This window comes from Strongylocentrotus purpuratus, unplaced genomic scaffold, assembly GCF_000002235.5.
Source record: "Strongylocentrotus purpuratus isolate Spur 01 unplaced genomic scaffold, Spur_5.0 spur5_scaffold_8, whole genome shotgun sequence".
NCBI lineage: Eukaryota > Metazoa > Echinodermata > Echinoidea > Camarodonta > Strongylocentrotidae > Strongylocentrotus > Strongylocentrotus purpuratus.
In genome coordinates, this window is record NW_022145614.1 from 22,614,337 (window position 1) to 22,638,107 (window position 23,771).

The 23,771-nt window shown below is 36.1% G+C and overlaps 1 protein-coding gene across 7 annotated transcripts in view; it reads right to left on the bottom strand.

Moving 5' to 3' along the window:
• The window catches only part of LOC587453 (mucin-17), a 151,038-nt gene that overhangs the window by 55,767 nt on the left and 71,500 nt on the right, over nucleotides 1-23,771 (bottom strand). For 5 of the 7 annotated variants that reach the window (XM_030975374.1, XM_030975373.1, XM_030975371.1 and 2 more), the window contains 7 exons: nucleotides 22,458-22,709; nucleotides 20,581-20,832; nucleotides 18,555-18,806; nucleotides 16,676-16,927; nucleotides 14,803-15,054; nucleotides 12,909-13,160; nucleotides 11,764-12,015 (listed from right to left, as the gene is read on the bottom strand). In XM_030975374.1, the coding sequence (XP_030831234.1) occupies nucleotides 11,764-12,015; nucleotides 12,909-13,160; nucleotides 14,803-15,054; nucleotides 16,676-16,927; nucleotides 18,555-18,806; nucleotides 20,581-20,832; nucleotides 22,458-22,709 (1,764 nt within the window). The remainder of the gene's footprint in view (nucleotides 1-11,763; nucleotides 12,016-12,908; nucleotides 13,161-14,802; nucleotides 15,055-16,675; nucleotides 16,928-18,554; nucleotides 18,807-20,580; nucleotides 20,833-22,457; nucleotides 22,710-23,771) is intronic. The other 2 variants (XM_030975370.1, XM_030975375.1) reach the window with 2 other exon arrangements.

The following is a 23,771-nucleotide window of genomic DNA, read 5'->3' on the forward strand; positions in this document are numbered from 1 at the left end:
AACAGTTTGATGTGACCTCTGATGACCCTAAGAGGTCAAATCCAAAATAGCCGCCAGTCCGCATGGTCTAATGTACAAACGTGGTAACTTTTGAACAAAAAAGTGTAGAAAAACGTTTGAGGTGTCATTTCCAACTAACTTGGGGATGCAAATTCATTACGTAATACATTGAGATCGCCAGAACTCAGGGATTTGCAATGAGGTCAAGTTAAAGGTCATATTAGGCCAAAAAAGTGCTGTTTTCTTTTTTAAAATAAACATTGCCTCTATTTTGACACTTAAGGTTTCATTATTTTAAAAATTAATAAAAAGACCCGTGTACCACCACTTTGACTATCCAGGGCCAAATTTCATAGAGCTGCTTATCGGCTGGTTCTGTGCTTACATATTAGTTTCTACTTCAAAGCACTGCTAACCGTAAGCACACGAAAATGCATTAACCTTACGCTGCTTACTGGACGAAAATGAATTTTGTAACAATGCAATCCATTGTGAACATACAAGGTGGACGCCTTGTTTTCTTGCTAACCAAAGTTGTCTGCTACAGTTATAGCACGAAAATTTGCTTACCGGTTAGCAGCTTTATGAAATTGGGCCCAGAAGACAAAAAAAGCTATTCCAAATACGACCTAAAACCTGTTCATAACCACAGCTATAGATATTTACATGAATTTAGCACTGTCCACAACTTATGCATATCCTAATGATGGTAACGATCAAAATCTAACAGTCTCCAGAACAAGATCACATTCCAGTGCATCTTTTCTTGCAGCGACAGTGGATTATTCATGCCACAACTTTTATGCTTCCGGGAGAGTGGTCCAAAGAGGCTGCCACCCAGTTGTTTCGTTTGTCCAGCCCAAGTCAGATGGCTCTGCATCTCTGGATTCTTGGCCAATATCTGGTTTCAACAGTTGGCCTGGTAGCAAGTGCGCTTGAGGTGCTGCTTGAGTGCTGCCTGGGATGGAGGAAAGTTCTCCAGGTTTCTAGACTTCTGTGCGAAGAGCTGTTTCCTGGCATCATTGACTATCATGCTCTCACTGGTTCGGTCGTATTAGCACCACAAATCGCTCTGGCAGTAACATTGATCCTTCACTGACCTCGATCGATCCTAGGCATGCACAGGAGTTCATTGAAGGAATCATTCACCTCTGGGAAAGACTTCTAAGTTTTTCCTGTGAATGTAGAAACAGTGTGACACCCGGTGAACGCATGAAAGATTGGAAGAGTCATACATTGTGTCAGACTCATGGTGGCAACTATCATGATTTTATGAAAAGCCTTGTACCGAAAGCTTGATCTGACACCAAAAGCGATCCCCAGCTAGCATCAGGAGCTGTCTTGCTGAATGAAGCCAGGGCCAGTTCAACCGCATCAGTACCAACAATACGTATGGATACCCTTTTACACCCATGGGACAAGGCCTACCAAGTGTGACTCAGCAGGAGAGCAGAGTACTCCACTTCCATCTGTTGCATATTATACAGTTCCTTGCCCTGTGGTAGAGGAAGGTAAACGGCTTCGCATGACATGAAATCAAACAATTCGGTTTTGTTCTCATTGAATCGAAGGAAGTCCTTCCAGCTTTCTGGCAGCAAAATGGAAGGAGCCACCCTTTTCCTGGTGCCCTTTCCCTTTTCCTGCCCTATTGAGGCTTTCAGGCTAGCAGGTAAGTATACACCATAGCCAAGGTCGATGTGGATGCTTTTCTCGAGTTGAGCAAAGATGTATGGGGCAAACACTTTTTCTCCATACTCTTGAAATGTTCTTGATGTTCCAGGGTTGAGCATTTAATTGAACCACAGCTTCACCATCAATAATTATTGCTTGGGCCACAGGTGCACTATTGTTTTCGAGCAGATTTGATTCCAGGCAGCGAAGTAGATCTGCTTTAACTCCAAACCGCATTTACCTCCAGTTAACAAAGCTGGTGGGACTGCCTGGTTTTCATGAGAGAAGAAATTGTCCATATCTCCATCCCTTGTCTGACACGAGATGTAAATCCTCAAAAAGAGACCACAGTCACTCTTAAGTGCTGCAAGCTGTGCCTTCTGTTTTAACATATATATAACCTTCGCCGGCTGCCGACTGAAAAATGGCAACTTGTTCGTATGAAGTGTTTGTGTGACAGCTAGGTGTCGTACACTGCTCTAGCCTTTCTGTCACAAACTTTGTGTACTGCTCACCTAGGGTCTCAATCCTTCTCCCCGTTTCAGCCAATTGGATGTCCATGATATGTCGCTTGTGCCAATGACTAGTATGTCTTGACTTTGTTCTAGAGATGGATTCCCCATCTCTTTCAGTACTGTCAGAAGTTCCCATCCCTCAAGAATGCTGCCTGCACTCCAGGTTGCTGGTCAAGGTGATGTTTGTATAGTGTTAGCAGAAACGTTACTTTGCTTTATGGCATGTTCCTCAAACTCTGTAGCGATTATTTAAATTACTTAAACCAAATAAAACACAAAGTAATTACGTAACTCATCGTTTCCGTAAGAGTGATCAACATCTTCAATTGGGATAGAGTAATAATAGTACTTAAAGAACATCTTACCAGTATTATTGAGCAGTAACGGAAAGGAGCAGTTTCTCTGACTTGAATTGAGGTTTGTACCGTATACTGCCTAGCTGCCCACTGACTATGCTATATGCATATGGTCAGTTACAAGACAACTACTGGTTTGGTGCTATAATTAGTGAAATAAACTAACTGACAGGGATTACGATGGAGACTATGCAGGGGAACCACTCCTAAAGAAATGTGAGAACATAGGGGGACAAATAAATGGGAAAACTTTTTGTAAACATTCAAAACTTGCTATTTTTTTAGTCAATTTTGACCTTGACCTTGACTTCATGCAAAGCCCAGAGTTCTGGCGTACCCTAAAGTATTACTAAATGAATTGGCATCCCCAACTTAGTTGGAAATGACACCTTAAACGTTTTTCTGGACTATTTAGTTCAAGAGTTAAGCGTGTTTGGACAATTATTAGACTATGCGGCGGACTGGCAGCCATTTTTTATTTGACCTCTCAGGGTCATCAGAGGTCAAATCTGATTTCGCTCTACATCTGAAAATGAATCTCATGGTCTGCAGGGGAACCACTCTTAAAGAAATTTGAGAACATAGGAGCGAACAAATGACAAATAAATGGGATTTGTTTCGTTGTAAAGATTGAAAACTTGCTATTTTTAGTCAATTTTGACCTTAACCTTGACCTAAATGCCAAACCCCGAAATCTGGCGATCTCAAAAGTATAACCAAATGCATTGGCATCCTCAATTTAGTTGGAAACGACACCTTAAATGTTTTTCTGGACTATTTTGTTCAAAAGTTAATTAGCGTGTTTGTACATTAGACCATGCGGACTGGCGGCCATTTTGAATTTGACCTCTCAGGGTCATCAGAGGTCAAATCTGACTTCCCTCCACATCTGAAAATGAATCTTATGGTCTAAACTAACTATGCTAGAAGTTTCATGCTTTTATCAAAAAGTGCACAATTCTCGTTATATGGGGAGCTAATCCGCTGTACTATGAACGAAAAAGCAAAGCAAAACACAACAAACAAACCATTCATTCATTACGAGGATACCAAATACATGTTAATACATGTTCTTACTTTCTTTGTTGCTGTTATGAGTTAATATTCATGATTTTGTTATTATTATTAAACTATTGTTCCTTATTATGTTTAACAGGGCCTTATGGAAAACCATCATTATTGGTGAAATGAGTCACCCTGTCTAAATATCAGAAATAACTAGAATTATAAGAACGGTTCTAGAATGTAAGCAATCCGATTGGTCAATTGACATCACGTGGCTGTGTATTAGTTCTTCCCATCGTGCAAAACATCTCCCATCAAAAATTGATGACACACCCTCGATACCTGCCAATATCGCTTTTGCATAATTCAGCCAAATTTAATTTGTGCATAATTTTCAATATCTAGATCTAGATCTAGAATATTCTAGACCTAGATCTAGTTAGATCTAACTTAGATCTAGATCTAATATCTATCTATACTCTAGATCTAGACTATATTATAAGAAAGTATTGCCGACCCATCTTATAAACCAAATAATGCACTGTTTCGCTTGTGTGTTTATATAGTAGAGCAGTTCCAGTGCACTCAGTTTTAATAGTCAGTGCGATATCGATAGGTTATCACCTATGTGCACTGACTAAACTTCATGCACTGGTCTTGTGCTAACATACTTGCAACAGTGCATTATTTGTATAATATTGCAATCTGTATTGCCCCGCAATGCGAATGTATCCCCCGGCAGTGGCAGCGATTTTGTGTCATCCTTACATGTATGTTCGAAGAAGGGACAAATTAGAGCCCCTCTCCCCTCCCTGAAACAAACGAATGACGTAGAGATCGCCACTAATGGCTCGGACTATATTGTCAAGACTAGGAACAGCACCACCAAACAATATGTAGATTAGAGTATAATGCATCTCTGTAGAAAATTTGAAAGAAATCTGTCAAGAAATGTGCCAGTTAGAGCGCACAAAAGACAGCAACCAAAATATGACCTTCGACCCTATAACAGACTGAACACAGGTGGCAGCCTCACCAACCACTACAGCCGTGTAGATTGTACCAAAACACACCTCCATACAACATTTGAAAAAAATCTGTCTAGAAAGTGGCAGTTAGAGCGCATAAAAGACATATATGACCTTTGACCATATGAAAGACCAAAAAATGAGGACAGCATCGCCCAAAAGTGTAGATTGTACCAAGATACATTTCCATTCAAAATTTGAAAGAAATCCGTCATGATAATAATGGTAATAGACAAACACTATAGTGGCAGCACCACCAAACACAAAACATGCGTAGATTTGATCAAGATACCCCTCCATACAACATTTGAAAGATATCTTTCAAAAGTGTGGCAATAACAGTGCACAAAAGGGATGAATGACCTTTGACCTTATAAAGGATGAAACAATGAGGGCAGCATCACCAAAAAGAAGAGGTGTGTAGATTGTACCAAGATACATCTCTATACAAAATTTGAAAGAAATACGTCATGACATATGACCTGAAGAGCGCACGCTAGATACCCACCAAAATGTAACCTTTTGACCCTATAAAACACAGGACACTGGTGACAGCATCACCAGAAGCTAAAGGTGCATAGATTTTACCAACATACACTTTCATACTACATTTGAAAGAAATTTGTCAAGAAATGATGCAATGAGACCGCACACTAGAGTGCACACAAGACATCTATCAAAATATGATCTTTGACCCTATAGAAGACGGAACACTGGGGGCAGCATCACCAAATGTTGTAGGTGTAAAGATTATACCAAGATACACCCTAATACAAAATCTGAAAGAAATCCGTCAAGGAAAGTGGCAGTTAAAGCGCACACATAAATATGACGCGGCGTAACGCTGCTGAATCCAAAGTACTCCACCCGCATACTGCCGGGGGATATAAATAAATAAATGAATAGTACCTTTAAAGCCTCAACTCAAGTGATTTTGAATTTGTTACAGTAGTCTGAATTTCTTAATTACCTTGGCTACTGGTATCATTTCGATCTTTTATTACTTAATAAAACAGAGTATTAAAGATTTATGCCTTGGAAAATAAAGATCATGATGTACACAAAATCTTGTAATTTGAAAATCCCTTCTCATGAATTTCCATTGAGATCTAGTTCCCCTTTTGTTACCTTCACAATACCATATAGAAGTCAGGCTACAGGATTTAAGCCCCTCTGCACTACTTGTAGCTACTTGCTCCCTCTATATAGCAAACAATCCCTAATTGGTGCTTGCATGTTGGTCCCCAATGAGCCCCCTTTTCTTATGTTAATTGAGAGCTGATTTGATGATCTGATTCAGTGACTTCGCAGGGTGGTCTAATCCCCCCTGGCCAAACTTGTACAGACAGGACTTAAATGCCATTTGTTCTAAATCAACATTTCTTGGGACTTGACATACTCCCCCCTTTCTTCATTGGGTTAGGAACATCCAATTGCAATGAGTTATATTAGATAGCTTAGACAGATACCGAGATGTGATTGGTCTAGAGCTCGTCACGTGATATCAATTGCGAGGATCCAAATTGTTATATTTTCCTGGTTGGTTATATTTTACCAGCTGGTAAAATGAATATATTTTTAATCAATGCATGTCGCCCTCTTGAGGACTGTATGTCACCAATTACACACATTACACCATTACCAAGTAGAGGGTCATTTTATTTTTTCAATAATTTTTTTTCATGAATTTTTTTTTTCCCTTGAAATTATTTTTTCCACATTTTCTTTTTTTCCCCAAAAATGCTTTTCTGGGTATTTTTTTTTCCCGAAAAATGCCTTTTTTTTGGGGGGGGGGGGGGGGGGTAAGATTTTTTTCTTTTTGTAAGGTTTTTTTTTTCTTTCTTCAACTATCTCGACAGATTATTTTTCTGTAATTTTGATTGTTCCCCCCCCCCCAAAAAAAAAGGAGAACAAAAAAATTAGGGCAAAAAAAAATATGGACCTCCCCCCCCCCCCCCCCCCCCACAAAAAAAACCAAGGCTATCTAATATAACAGTTATTGACTGGCAGGGGGTATATAACATTCTTTGGACCTGAAGGGAGTTATATTTCCCCTCGTGACCATATTTTCCCTCAGCGCTGCGCGCTTTGGGAAAATATAACCACTTGGGAAATATAACTCCGCTTCAGCGGTCCAAATAATGTTATATTACACCCCCTGCCAGTCAATAACTGTATAATATATCATTTTGAGCTGAGAATCTACTCTTTTAGAACCAGACCTTAACTAATCAAGAGGTCCTTACATGGACCTTATGCTCACTTGAGTCGATAAAAGTAGGGGCCTCACAGGTTTCGCAATAAGGGACATACTGGTAGCTCCCATCCCCTTGCACCAGGAATATAGGATTTATTGGAACAGTAGGGCAATCTAGGGGTGCTGCTCGAAGTTTCCTGCAGAAGCAGGTATCCCATTTAAGCAAATGTAGGACTTTTTCAGAAAATGATACCTACAATGTTTTTCCAGAATCCATTAAACATTTTGATGTGAAATCATATCTACACTTCATGGTCTATTAGAAATTGAAATAAAAAATGAGGGTATATAACCAGGCATTTCAAAGAGATAGCCTTGATTCAAACGGAACAATTTTTAAGACCATTTTTAGACAGTTTTAAAACTTTGAATGCATGCATTCTTAAGTCTGCCATGCTCGCATTGCTGTTTGGATGGTGGATATTGAAGGCTACCCCCATGCAAGCCCCCTTTTTAATAGGGGCATATACCCCATTTGAGAAACTTTAACTTTAACAAATATGTTTAAATCATCTTAAATTTGTTCTTTGGAAAAGAATTGTTATTTCAAGTCATCATGGCGTTGTTTTTCATCAAAGTCATAGTAACAGGCGTATACGCTGGGAAAACACATCCAACATGCATCTCAATCTTATCAAGGTGCAGCGCAACCAGTCAGCTGTGGCACAATCTTCAATTGTGACGTCATCAGAGTTAAAGGAACTGCATGAAGATCTTTTTGTGCATTTAATTTGATTGTAATTGGAAATTGGATTTTGGAATTACTAACACCTTTGCCAAGTTCATCTACTAGCTGATTCGCAACTCAATTCCAGATGTATGACTATCAAGTAAGATCTTTCCTTATTGGCTTCATTATTATCTACACATTTATATCACTGACCACTGGGAATTATTCTTCTGGGCATGACAGATCTAAATCTCTAGCAACCATGGGGAAAGCTAAAGATCTATGTATGTGGAAGAGGAGTGTCAGGTAGAACAGGAGGTATCCAGTGTGATGGCTACTGCAAGCTATGGTTTCATCCGAATTGCATCAATCTAAACTATCGTGAATATATAGATTTAGGAAACTGCTCTGTAATATGGATTTGTAATAAGTGCAGAATGCATAGGCCTAACATCTGTTTGACGTCAGGCATGGGTAATACTACCTTGGGTCTTTCAACCAATAATAACACTTTTGATGTCCTCGACTCAGGCGTGGAAGATGAAGGGAATGCAGAGGATGTGAATGACCCCTCCTTCACAGAGAGTGACATAGGTGACATAGGTACAGAATCTTGGTTATCGTCATCAATCAACAACAATGAGGTCTTCCCAATTGTTCAATATAACATTGAGAGGAGGGATCAACAAAATGACCCCCATGGTAGGGTGTTCATGTCTACTAAGAAGGAACTTCTTGCAAAAAGAGAAATAGAACTTGAAACTAACTGGAATTATTTGGTGTAAATTGAACATGGTGGGGTTTAAGACACTTCATGTAGCTGCTTACTAGGCCCCATGAAAACGACGAAGAAAGCATCACGGAACTCCAGCGATTTTAGAGATTAAATCATGCTCGTACGGCAGTGATAGGTGGTGATTTCAATCTGCCTGGATGGGATATTGGAATATTAGACAAGTGAAGGCATGCTACTACCCTTCGCTTCATCATGCTTTTGGTTCAATACTGGATGATCATGGACTAACACAAGTAGTCAAGGAGACAACAGGAGGAGAAAATGTACTTCATCTGTTCCTAGTTAGTAACTCAACGATGATCACTAATGTACCAGTTAAACCCGGCATTTCAGATCATGACTGCCCGCTGCTCACAATTGCTAGATGTCCCTGTTTTCTACCGATGAAGATAACACAAAATATGACAGTATGAAGAGATTTTGGAGGTTCATCAAAGATAACGGCCCAATTCACAAAGGAGGTTTGTCGACAAACCTCCTTTGTGAATTCGGGCCAACAGGTCTGATAACACAGGAAGAGCAGAACTTAAAATTGCAGTACCGGTATGCTGAAAGAATTTGATTGGACCACTCTACAAGAGCGCAGAGAAAATGACAAACTAACCATGATGTAAAGAAAACACAAGAATCTCGCTCATCTTCTGGCTCAGGACGATATGTTACACAGATAACCCAGTTGACGAGAGCCACCCAGCCACATTCCTATTGGATGCCATACTTGAGAACTGAATCGCATCAGCATTCATTCTTTCTGAGAACAGTAAGGAACTGGAATTCCCTGCTCTCAGAAATTGTTGCAGCGCCATCTGCTGGAGCCTTCCGTAATCAACTGCAGATGGTTGGTGACAGTGGCTAGTCTTCCTCTATCCTGCCATGAGCTTGTAAATATTTGTAAACAAACTGTATAATAATGTTTATAGCACTTGAAAGGACGTAAATTGCGGTTCACATATACACAGAGATGCCAACCCTATAGGATGGTTGTCAGTAACATTTACCGCATTTGTCCGTAACAAATGGGGGTCTTTCCGGAACGCAAGACAACGCAGTATATTTTTTCTCCTCCTCGGGTACTCACTCTTTTCAGTTAATCCATGATAATATTCAGGAAGAAAACACCTCGTTCAAGTGTCGAACAGCAAATCCGAATCCACAGTAAAAATGGCAGAGCTCGTATCCTACACACTAATGCACACCACACGCACACCGTACCCCCCATCCAGTGGAGTCAAATTCAGTGAACTTTTGAAACGCGTGCGTGACATGCAGTGCCGTGTACAGAGGCTATGGGTAGAAAGGCGGCATACGCTATAATCATGGACCTACTAATGCTATAATGTACTTAATTATAGTTTCCCGTAACCTTTTGATTGTTTACCGTAACGCCGTAACAAGAGCAATAAAACCGGAACAAATACGGCGAAACCGTAACGGTTGGCATCCCTGCATACATGCCAACGATATGCTATTAGTCTATATTTTCACCATGTAATTTTTTGTGTGTGTTGAAATCAATTTGGTGATATTGTGCGTGTGCTAGCTAGCTAGCTTGATATGTAAAGTAGATTCCGTCGTTTTGCTTTATACTTCTCGCATTCGGTCTGTTCTAACTAGCTTTATACACGTATGGTACATACTATAGCAATTGATAATGGCTGGTGAGTATGGCCAGAACAATCTTTTTATGGATTTTGAAGAGTTAATGGAGAAATATGATGTAAGTGATGAAGAACAAAGGGACCAGAGTGCATCTTCTTTCATACTGTGCATTGTGCGATCTTCCAAATTCTGACACCGGTAGTCACTGAGGGGCAGGTCTTTGTTAGTTTTATTCCTTAGCTGGTAACGTCGCTTTCATTCTCTTGCAATTGCCAATATACAGATACCTAACGCAAGTACAGTATGTTCTACAACCCGCCAAGAGCAGCGGCGGCCAGGACTTACCTGCCGATTCCGATCGCTTCACAAACTTTTGTGCAAGAGCCGCATCACTCCACTCACGGATGAATATCGTTCCATCACTAATCATAGACGTCGTCAGCTATTATAGAGGAAGCGCGCTTGATCTCGTTCAAGTTTGATACATTAAAAAATGAAATATCTAACAGGTACTGTATCCTTTTGTGAGGCAGTCAGCCAGTCACACACATCTATGATAAGTACTATCATACTTCTAGGCCTATTCGTTTTACAAAACTGCTCCTGTATTTTATCTGATGACAAGATAATGCATACGTGCACCCGCATATTCATAAGTGCATACGATTTCACCTTGTTTCTCAATCAGTAAAATTGTCTTAAAACTCTACCAAATAGGAGAATATGGGGACATAAAAAGAAATCAACGACTGGAAAATGTTCCTTGGTTATTCTTCATTCAAATGAAAACAGAAAATCCATTAAAAATACTGCATTATTAACAGCAAAAAATCTGAGCTCTGACAGGATAGCATTTACGTAGGTATATCATTGCCATTCACTCTCACTTTAATAGCCCATAATCACCGAATATTCAGGATTGTCTTAGAATGTTAACTTTAATACAAGATGAGGAAGCACTCTGGGAAGCCTGAGAAGGAAGCGTGTAAATCATCTGATTGTATGCAGTCAGCAAACTGGTGATAAGCAACATAAGCATTCAAGGGAGAAAAAAGTAACTATTTTTAAAGATATCTTGCAGTTACAAAAGAAATTATGTTATTTCTGAGGTAGATGCATGCAGGTTTATGTCACTAACTCAAATACCGTATTTGGCGGCGTAAAGGCCGCAGTATTTTCTGAAGAAAAAATATCAAAGTCTGGGTGCGGCCTTTGCGCAACAACTAAAATTCATCGGTCAAAACAGCACATCCACACAGCACGTCCACTGGTACATATGGGACTACAATGACTATACGATGGTACAGGACACTTCTAGAATAACTCCACACATCTTATCGACAATTTTATGTTGCATTGTTGACATGAAGATGAAAATAAACTACCTGTACATAACTTATTTTTAAAACAAAATCTACTGGTAGATATCGATCTAAATCTGTACTATTGCATCGCCAAAAAGTAAAAGAAGGGACCGAATACTGAGCTGCCGCGCATGCAAAGAAACTGCGCATCCAGCGAAAGTCGCAATTTCGTATTACACTACACATCGTGGTAGGGGTATATGTAGAATACCAAATCTGCCTGCAATACAGTACTAGCTTAAAAACCGATGAACCACTGCTAAATTACAATCATTTTTTAGGTAAACATCCTGTAAATTTATGAGAATATTGATGAATTTGGTATCAGTTTGTAGAAATAGTGTTCTACAAGAAAATTATGATTACTTGTTTGGTCCGTTTGTTTTTTTTCCTTTTTTTTCTCACTTCCATCTACGTAATGTCAAAGTTGGGGGTGCGGCCTATGCGGTGCTGCGGCATTATCCCTAGGAAATATGGTAGTAATTATTTCAATAATACTGACCTTGTACAATAATGACATTAAAGCTGCAAGAATCTTGATTTCCATTGGCATCAGCAAAGGTCCAGGTAACTTGGGTGGTACCAGGGGTAAAGAAATCTGTTGTTGCATGACTTTGAGAAACAATTGTCGGGACTAGTCCACTGTTGTCTGTTGCAGTAGGTGCAGTAAAGAAGACTTGACTACTAGTTTGACTTAATCCAACCTCACGCCGTATATCAGCAGGGCATGTGGCAACAGGTGGCGTTCTATCAACTGACAGATAAAATTTGGGAAGAATAAATGTACGAGGAGTTGGACTCATTTCAAATCTAATCAAAAGATGTTCACATTTTTACCTTTATACATGTATCCATAGGGAAATGTCCTTCCCTACATTTCTCTGTAATGAGAACTAAAGTTTTCATGAAGTTAAACATTTTCTCGCAGTATCCCCAAAATCTACCAAATTGCTCCTGATTTTGCCTCACTTATTCTAGAGTTTAATATATTGCAATGACACTTAACACTTAAATTCTGTGGGTAGCATCATATAAACATGGAGATCTTCTTATATCTCCATGATATAAAGATACATTATGAGTTATATCAGGACCGTAAACAATTGTAGTAATATTTTATTAAATAGACTACCGGTAGTCTGAAATGGCAGAAAATGTGTAATTAAAAAACACATGAGAAACATACGGTACCTTAAATACTGTATGCAACTGACCGAATTTGACAATAGTGGATAGCCATGCATATTTAACAACATAAGCTCTAAAATGTCTTTCTAGGTTATAACAAGAATCAAAATAAGGAAAATTATAATCTATGCCCAAATAAATATAAATAAAAGCATGTAACAGACAGATGTACAGTATACCCTCATGGTTCAATCTCAATGGACGGACCGAGACATAAAAAGGTCATAAACACTAGACAAAGCTAACAATGACAGCTCAAGGCATCAATATAGTAAAAAAATAAGAAGATACTGTTCATCAAAAGACCCAAACAAGAATTCATATCCAAATACTATTATAAATCCCCAAAACTCACCAACCTACATGTACTTCATTGAATGGCTCTATTGTGATTTCTGAGGAAAATCCATGCAGGTTTATGTCATTAACTCAAATAAGCATCATTTTAGTAATACTGACCTTGTACAATATTGACATTGAAGCTGCAAGAATCTTGATTTCCATTGGCATCAGCAAAGGTCCAGGTAACTTGGGTGTTACCAAGGTCAAAGAAATCCGTTGTTGAATGAGTTTGAGAAGTAATTGTCGGAACTAGTCCACTGTTGTCTATTGCAGTAGGTGCAGTAAAGAAGACTTGAATCCTCGTTTGACTTAATCCAACCTCCCGCTGGATATCCGCAGGGCATGTGGCAACAGGTGGCGTTCTATCAACTGAAAGAACATTTGGAAAGAATAAATGTACCAGGAGTTAGACTAATTTCCAATCTCATCACAAGATTTTCACATTTTTACCTTCATACATGTGTCCATAGGAAATGTCCTTCCCTACATTTTCCCAGTAATGAGACCCACAGTTTTCTGGAAGCTTATCATTTTAGTTGTATTATCCCCAGAGCTATCAAAGAGCTTCTTATTATACCTCAAATAAAGTTATGGCCTCAAACGATTCTAGAGTTATATAGCAATGACAAATAACACTAACATTCGGTGGGTAGCATATACACATACTGTATATTATCAGTTATATTAGGAACCAGGATTGTAAAATTGTAGCAATATTGTATTAATTAATTTAGTTTGAAATGGCAGAAAAGGGGTCTTGCAAAGAACTACATGAAAAACATATCACAATTATGCAACTGATTGGGCTATACAAAACTAAATGGCTATGCATATACCGGTAGAACAACATAGGCTCTAAAATAACTTCCTAACTTTCAATGTAAGAAGAATCAAAATATGGAAATAATAATCTATGCTACAATTATTATAATGCAAGCATGCATTATACAGATGTATGCCTCCAGAATTCAATCTTGATGAATGGATTGATGCATAAAAAAGTTTTAAAAAACACTAAACAACGCTAACCATCACAGCTCGAAGAATAAACATAGTAAAAACTAAGAAAAAAATGTTCATCAAAAGACCCAAACAAGAGTTTTTTATATCCAAATACTATTTCATTAAACGCAGCTGATTATTAGAAATATTATTCCACATTTTGGTACACAGGTATAACAAGTTGGACAAATTTTGTATGTCATCGAAAAATGTCTTTGTTTGTACCTGCTCACATGCTTGTGTTCTACATGAACTGTTTCATCAACTAGATATTCACTACCGGTATGCACTATTGGTCTTATTATCCCCAAAACTAACCAACCTATTTCATTGAATGGAGCTATTGCGATGACTCATACATTTTATACATAAACACTGTAATTTAATAGGTAGAATATCAGGAACCAGGCTCCAAGAATGTAGTAATACAGTATTGATGTACTTTAAATTGACACCCAAAAGAGTCTAAAATTGGCCATGTATATATAGCAACAGTTTACTCTCAATGTCTTTCCATTATATCCACATTCAACTTTTTTCAGTTCTATAATCTATGACACAGTTCATATACATGTATGCAAGCTTGTAAAGAATACTTACAACACTACAGGATTGAAACATAAAATGGTAGAGATATACAAGGTGATTCTTCTGCAAAAGAATCAAACTTTTCGTTTTTTGGGATCAAATTCATTATTAAAAAAAGAGATGATCATTAGATGTTTTATTTTTTAATTATAAAGGATATCATTTATTTTTTAGGTTGATGTCTTTACATTCAATTCTTGAATCAAACTTTATTTCCCAAGTAATACTGACCTTTATAACAAACAAAGCTGCAATTACCTTAATATATTCCTTGCCATCTACAAAGCTGCAGAAATATCAGTGTAAACCGATAATACAGATATTTTGCAGTTACAAAAGGATTTTTTTTTTTTATTTCTGAGGAAAATCCATGCAGGTTTATGTCATTAACTCTAATAAGCATTATTTAAGTAACACTGACCTTGTACAATATTGACATTGAAGCTGCAAGAATCTTGATTTCCACTGGCATCAGCAAAGGTCCAGGTAACTTGGGTGTTACCAATGGTAAAGAAATCCGTTGTTGCATGAGTTTGAGAAGTAATTGTCGGGACTTGTCCACTGTTGTCTATTGCAGTAGGTGCAGTAAAGAAGACTTGAACACTCGTTTGACCTAATCCAACCTCCCGCTGTATATCCGCAGGGCACGTGGCAACAGGTGGCGTTCTATCAACTGAAAGATAACATTTAGGAAGAATAAATGTACCAGGAGTCAGACTAATTTCCAATCTCATCACAAGATTTTCACATTTTTACCTTCATACATGTGTCCATAGGAAATGTCCTTCCCTACATTTTCCCAGTAATGAGACCCACAGTTTTCTGGAAGCTTAACATTTTAGTTGTATTATCCCCAGAGCTATCAAAGAGCTTCTTATTATACCTCAAATAAAGTTATGGCCTCAAATGATTCTAGAGTTATATAGCAATGACAAATAACACTAACATTCGGTGGGTAGCATATACACATACTGTATATTATCAGTTATATTAGGAACCAGGATTGTAAAATTGTATTGTATTAATTAATTTAGTTTAAAATGGCAGAAAATGTGTCTTGCAAAGAACTACATGAAAAACATATCATAATGATGCAACTGATTGAGCTATAAAAAAACTGAATGGCTATGCATATATAACAACATAGGCTCTAACATATCTTCCCAAGTTTAAATGTAAGAAGAATCAAAATATGAAAATAATAATCTATGCTACAATTAATATAATGCAAGCATGCATTATACAGATGTATGCCTCCAGAATTCAATCTCGATGAATGGATCGATGCATGAAAAGGTTTTTTAAAAATACTAAACAACGCTAACCATGACAGCTCAAAGAATAAACATAGTAAAAACTGAGAAGAAACTGTTCATTAAAAGACCCAAACAAGATTTTTTTATATCCAAATACTATTTCATTAAACGCAGCTGATTATTAGAAATATTATTCCACATTTTGGTACACAGGTATAACAAGTTGGACAAATTTTGTATGTCATCGAAAAATATCTGTTTTTGTACCTGCTCACATGCTTGTGTTCTACATGAACTGTTTCATCAACTAGATATTCACTATTGGTCTTATTATCCCCAAAACTAACCAACCTATTTCATTGAATGGAGCTATTGCGATGACTCATACATTTTATACATAAACACTGTAATTTAATAGGTAGAATATCAGGAACCAGGCTCCAAGAATGTAGTAATACAGTATTGATGTACTTTAAATTGACACCCAAAAGAGTCTAAAATTGGCCATGTATATATAGCAACAGTTTACTCTCAATGTCTTTCCATTATATCCACATTCAACTTTTTTCAGTTCTATAATCTATGACACAGTTCATATACATGTATGCAAGCTTGTAAAGAATACTTACAACACTACAGGATTGAAACATAAAATGGTAGAGATATACAAGGTGATTCTTCTGCAAAAGAATCAAACTTTTCGTTTTTTGGGATCAAATTCATTATTAAAAAAAGAGATGATCATTAGATGTTTTATTTTTTAATTATAAAGGATATCATTTATTTTTTAGGTTGATGTCTTTACATTCAATTCTTGAATCAAACTTTATTTCCCAAGTAATACTGACCTTTATAACAAACAAAGCTGCAATTACCTTAATATATTCCTTGCCATCTACAAAGCTGCAGAAATATCAGTGTAAACCGATAATACAGATATTTTGCAGTTACAAAAGGATTTTTTTTTTTTATTTCTGAGGAAAATCCATGCAGGTTTATGTCATTAACTCTAATAAGCATTATTTAAGTAACACTGACCTTGTACAATATTGACATTGAAGCTGCAAGAATCTTGATTTCCACTGGCATCAGCAAAGGTCCAGGTAACTTGGGTGTTACCAATGGTAAAGAAATCCGTTGTTGCATGAGTTTGAGAAGTAATTGTCGGGACTTGTCCACTGTTGTCTATTGCAGTAGGTGCAGTAAAGAAGACTTGAACACTCGTTTGACCTAATCCAACCTCCCGCTGGATATCCGCAGGGCACGTGGCAACAGGTGGCGTTCTATCAACTGAAAGATAACATTTAGGAAGAATAAATGTACCAGGAGTCAGACTAATTTCCAATCTCATCACAAGATTTTCACATTTTTACCTTCATACATGTGTCCATAGGAAATGTCCTTCCCTACATTTTCCCAGTAATGAGACCCACAGTTTTCTGGAAGCTTAACATTTTAGTTGTATTATCCCCAGAGCTATCAAAGAGCTTCTTATTATACCTCAAATAAAGTTATGGCCTCAAATGATTCTAGAGTTATATAGCAATGACAAATAACACTAACATTCGGTGGGTAGCATATACACATACTGTATATTATCAGTTATATTAGGAACCAGGATTGTAAAATTGTAGCAATATTGTATTAATTAATTTAGTTTAAAATGGCAGAAAATGTGTCTTGCAAAGAACTACATGAAAAACATATCATAATGATGCAACTGATTGAGCTATAAAAAACTGAATGGCTATGCATATATAACAACATAGGCTCTAAAATATCTTCCCAAGTTTAAATGTAAGAAGAATCAAAATATGAAAATAATAATCTATGCTACAATTAATATAATGCAAGCATGCATTATACAGATGAATGCCTCCAGAATTCAATCTCGATGAATGGATCGATGCATGAAAAGGTTTTTTAAAAATACTAAACAACGCTAACCATGACAGCTCAAAGAATAAACATAGTAAAAACTGAGAAGAAACTGTTCATTAAAAGACCCAAACAAGATTTTTTTTATATCCAAATACTATTTCATTAAACGCAGCTGATTATTAGAAATATTATTCCACATTTTGGTACACAGGTATAACAAGTTGGACAAATTTTGTATGTCATCGAAAAATATCTGTTTTTGTACCTGCTCACATGCTTGTGTTCTACATGAACTGTTTCATCAACTAGATATTCACTATTGGTCTTATTATCCCCAAAACTAACCAACCTATTTCATTGAATGGAGCTATTGCGATGACTCATACATTTTATACATAAACACTGTAATTTAAGAGGTAGAATATCAGGAACCAGGCTCCAAGAATGTAGTAATACAGTATTGATGTACTTTAAATTGACACCCAAAAGAGTCTAAAATTGGCCATGTATATATAGCAACAGTTTACTCTCAATGGCTTTCCATTATATCCACATTCAACTTTTTCAGTTCTATAATCTATGACACAGTTCATATACATGTATGCAAGCTTGTAAAGAATACTTACAACACTACAGGATTGAAACATAAAATGGTAGAGATATACAAGGTGATTCTTCTGCAAAAGAATCAAACTTTTTGTTTTTTGGGATCAAATTCATTATTAAAAAAAAGAGATGATCATTAGATGTTTTATTTTTTAATTATAAAGGATATCATTTATTTTTTAGGTTGATGTCTTTACATTCAATTCTTGAATCAAACTTTATTTCCCAAGTAATACTGACCTTTATAACAAACAAAGCTGCAATTACCTTAATATATTCCTTGCCATCTACAAAGCTGCAGAAATATCAGTGTAAACCGATAATACAGATATTTTGCAGTTACAAAAGGATTTTTTTTTTTTATTTCTGAGGAAAATCCATGCAGGTTTATGTCATTAACTCTAATAAGCATTATTTAAGTAACACTGACCTTGTACAATATTGACATTGAAGCTGCAAGAATCTTGATTTCCACTGGCATCAGCAAAGGTCCAGGTAACTTGGGTGTTACCAATGGTAAAGAAATCCGTTGTTGCATGAGTTTGAGAAGTAATTGTCGGGACTTGTCCACTGTTGTCTATTGCAGTAGGTGCAGTAAAGAAGACTTGAACACTCGTTTGACCTAATCCAACCTCCCGCTGGATATCCGCAGGGCACGTGGCAACAGGTGGCGTTCTATCAACTGAAAGATAACATTTAGGAAGAATAAATGTACCAGGAGTCAGACTAATTTCCAATCTCATCACAAGATTTTCACATTTTTACCTTCATACATGTGTCCATAGGAAATGTCCTTCCCTACATTTTCCCAGTAATGAGACCCACAGTTTTCTGGAAGCTTATCATTTTAGTTGTATTATCCCCAGAGCTATCAAAGAGCTTCTTATTATACCTCAAATAAAGTTATGGCCTCAAATGATTCTAGAGTTATATAGCAATGACAAATAACACTAACATTCGGTGGGTAGCATATACACATACTGTATATTATCAGTTATATTAGGAACCAGGATTGTAAAATTGTAGCAATATTGTATTAATTAATTTAGTTTAAAATGGCAGAAAATGTGTCTTGCAAAGAACTACATGAAAAACATATCATAATGATGCAACTGATTGAGCTATAAAAAACTGAATGGCTATGCATATATAACAACATAGGCTCTAAAATATCTTCCCAAGTTTAAATGTAAGTAGAATCAAAATATGGAAATAATAATCTATGCTACAATTAATATAATGCAAGCATGCATTATACAGATGTATGCCTCCAGAATTCAATCTCGATGAATGGATCGATGCATAAAAAGGTTTTTAAAAAATGTCTAAAAACTCTCCTCTTTGACCATGATCAACAATAGATTCTTTTATAACTTTTTATGTAAAGCGCTGTGAAACAACAGTTAGTTCGTAAGAGCGCTATATAAATGACTTTATTGTATTGTATTGTATTGTATAAAAAATACTAAACAACGCTAACCATGACAGCTCGAAGAATAAACATAGTAAAAACTGAGAAGAAACTGTTCATTAAAAGACCCAAACAAGAGTTTTTTATATCCAAATACTATTTCATTAAACGCAGCTGATTATTAGAAATATTATTCCACATTTTGGTACACAGGTATAACAAGTTGGACAAATTTTGTATGTCATCGAAAAATGTCTGTTTTTGTACCTGCTCACAGGCTTGTGTTCTACATGAACTGTTTCATCAACTAGATATTCACTATATGCACTATTGGTCTTATTATCCCCAAAACTAACCAACCTATTTCATTGAATGGAGCTATTGCGATGACTCATACATTTTATACATAAACACTGTAATTTAATAGGTAGAATATCAGGAACCAGGCTCCAAGAATGTAGTAATACAGTATTGATGTACTTTAAATTGACACCCAAAAGAGTCTAAAATTGGCCATGTATATATAGCAACAGTTTACTCTCAATGTCTTTCCATTATATCAACATTCAACTTTTTCAGTTCTATAATCTATGACACAGTTCATATACATGTATGCAGGCTTTAAAGAACACTTACAACACTACAGGATTGAAACATAAAATGGTAGAGATATACAAGGTGATTCTTCTGCAAAAGAATCAAACTTTTAGTTTTTTGGGATCAAATTCATTATTAAAAAAAGAGATGATCATTAGATGTTTTATTTTTTAATTATAAAGGATATCATTTATTTTTTAGGTTGATGTCTTTACATTCAATTCTTGAATCAAACTTTATTTCCCAAGTAATACTGACCTTTATAACAAACAAAGCTGCAATTACCTTAATATATTCCTTGCCATCTACAAAGCTGCAGAAATATCAGTGTAAACCGATAATACAGATATTTTGCAGTTACAAAAGGATTTTTTTTTTTTTTTTCTGAGGAAAATCCATGCAGGTTTATGTCATTAACTCTAATAAGCATTATTTAAGTAACACTGACCTTGTACAATATTGACATTGAAGCTGCAAGAATCTTGATTTCCACTGGCATCAGCAAAGGTCCAGGTAACTTGGGTGTTACCAATGGTAAAGAAATCCGTTGTTGCATGAGTTTGAGAAGTAATTGTCGGGACTTGTCCACTGTTGTCTATTGCAGTAGGTGCAGTAAAGAAGACTTGAACACTCGTTTGACCTAATCCAACCTCCCGCTGGATATCCGCAGGGCACGTGGCAACAGGTGGCGTTCTATCAACTGAAAGATAACATTTAGGAAGAATAAATGTACCAGGAGTCAGACTAATTTCCAATCTCATCACAAGATTTTCACATTTTTACCTTCATACATGTGTCCATAGGAAATGTCCTTCCCTACATTTTCCCAGTAATGAGACCCACAGTTTTCTGGAAGCTTATCATTTTAGTTGTATTATCCCCAGAGCTATCAAAGAGCTTCTTATTATACCTCAAATAAAGTTATGGCCTCAAATGATTCTAGAGTTATATAGCAATGACAAATAACACTAACATTCGGTGGGTAGCATATACACATACTGTATATTATCAGTTATATTAGGAACCAGGATTGTAAAATTGTAGCAATATTGTATTAATTAATTTAGTTTAAAATGGCAGAAAATGTGTCTTGCAAAGAACTACATGAAAAACATATCATAATGATGCAACTGATTGAGCTATAAAAAACTGAATGGCTATGCATATATAACAACATAGGCTCTAAAATATCTTCCCAAGTTTAAATGTAAGAAGAATCAAAATATGAAAATAATAATCTATGCTACAATTAATATAATGCAAGCATGCATTATACAGATGTATGCCTCCAGAATTCAATCTCGATGAATGGATCGATGCATGAAAAGGTTTTTTAAAAATACTAAACGACGCTAACCATGACAGCTCAAAGAATAAACATAGTAAAAACTGAGAAGAAACTGTTCATTAAAAGACCCAAACAAGATTTTTTTATATCCAAATACTATTTCATTAAACGCAGCTGATTATTAGAAATATTATTCCACATTTTGGTACACAGGTATAACAAGTTGGACAAATTTTGTATGTCATCGAAAAATATCTCTTTTTGTACCTGCTCACATGCTTGTGTTCTACATGAACTGTTTCATCAACTAGATATTCACTATTGGTCTTATTATCCCCAAAACTAACCAACCTATTTCATTGAATGGAGCTATTGCGATGACTCATACATTTTATACATACACACTGTAATTTAAGAGGTAGAATATCAGGAACCAGGCTCCAAGAATGTAGTAATACAGTATTGATGTACTTTAAATTGACACCCAAAAGAGTCTAAAATTGGCCATGTATATATAGCAACAGTTTACTCTCAATGTCTTTCCATTATATCCACATTCAACTTTTTCAGTTCTATAATCTATGACACAGTTCATATACATGTATGCAAGCTTGTAAAGAATACTTACAACACTACAGGATTGAAACATAAAATGGTAGAGATATACAAGGTGATTCTTCTGCAAAAGAATCAAACTTTTCGTTTTTTGGGATCAAATTCATTATTAAAAAAAGAGATGATCATTAGATGTTTTATTTTTTAATTATAAAGGATATCATTTATTTTTTAGGTTGATGTCTTTACATTCAATTCTTGAATCAAACTTTATTTCCCAAGTAATACTGACCTTTATAACAAACAAAGCTGCAATTACCTTAATATATTCCTTGCCATCTACAAAGCTGCAGAAATATCAGTGTAAACCGATAATACAGATATTTTGCAGTTACAAAAGGATTTTTTTTTTTAATTTCTGAGGAAAATCCATGCAGGTTTATGTCATTAACTCTAATAAGCATTATTTAAGTAACACTGACCTTGTACAATATTGACATTGAAGCTGCAAGAATCTTGATTTCCACTGGCATCAGCAAAGGTCCAGGTAACTTGGGTGTTACCAATGGTAAAGAAATCTGTTGTTGCATGAGTTTGAGAAGTAATTGTCGGGACTTGTCCACTGTTGTCTATTGCAGTAGGTGCAGTAAAGAAGACTTGAACACTCGTTTGACCTAATCCAACCTCCCGCTGGATATCCGCAGGGCACGTGGCAACAGGTGGCGTTCTATCAACTGAAAGATAACATTTGGGAAGAATAAATGTACCAGGAGTCAGACTAATTTCCAATCTCATCACAAGATTTTCACATTTTTACCTTCATACATGTGTCCATAGGAAATGTCCTTCCCTACATTTTCCCAGTAATGAGACCCACAGTTTTCTGGAAGCTTATCATTTTAGTTGTATTATCCCCAGAGCTATCAAAGAGCTTCTTATTATACCTCAAATAAAGTTATGGCCTCAAATGATTCTAGAGTTATATAGCAATGACAAATAACACTAACATTCGGTGGGTAGCATATACACATACTGTATATTATCAGTTATATTAGGAACCAGGATTGTAAAATTGTAGCAATATTGTATTAATTAATTTAGTTTAAAATGGCAGAAAATGTGTCTTGCAAAGAACTACATGAAAAACATATCATAATGATGCAACTGATTGAGCTATAAAAAACTGAATGGCTATGCATATATAACAACATAGGCTCTAAAATATCTTCCCAAGTTTAAATGTAAGAAGAATCAAAATATGAAAATAATAATCTATGCTACAATTAATATAATGCAAGCATGCATTATACAGATGTATGCCTCCAGAATTCAATCTCGATGAATGGATCGATGCATGAAAAGGTTTTTAAAAATACTAAACAACGCTAACCATGACAGCTCAAAGAATAAACATAGTAAAAACTGAGAAGAAACTGTTCATTAAAAGACCCAAACAAGATTTTTTTATATCCAAAAACTATTTCATTAAACGCAGCTGATTATTAGAAATATTATTCCACATTTTGGTACACAGGTATAACAAGTTGGACAAATTTTGTATGTCATCGAAAAATATCTGTTTTTGTACCTGCTCACATGCTTATGTTCTACATAAACTGTTTCATCAACTAGATATTCACTATTGGTCTTATTATCCCCAAAACTAACCAACCTATTTCATTGAATGGAGCTATTGCGATGACTCATACATTTTATACATACACACTGTAATTTAAGAGGTAGAATATCAGGAACCAGGCTCCAAGAATGTAGTAATACAGTATTGATGTACTTTA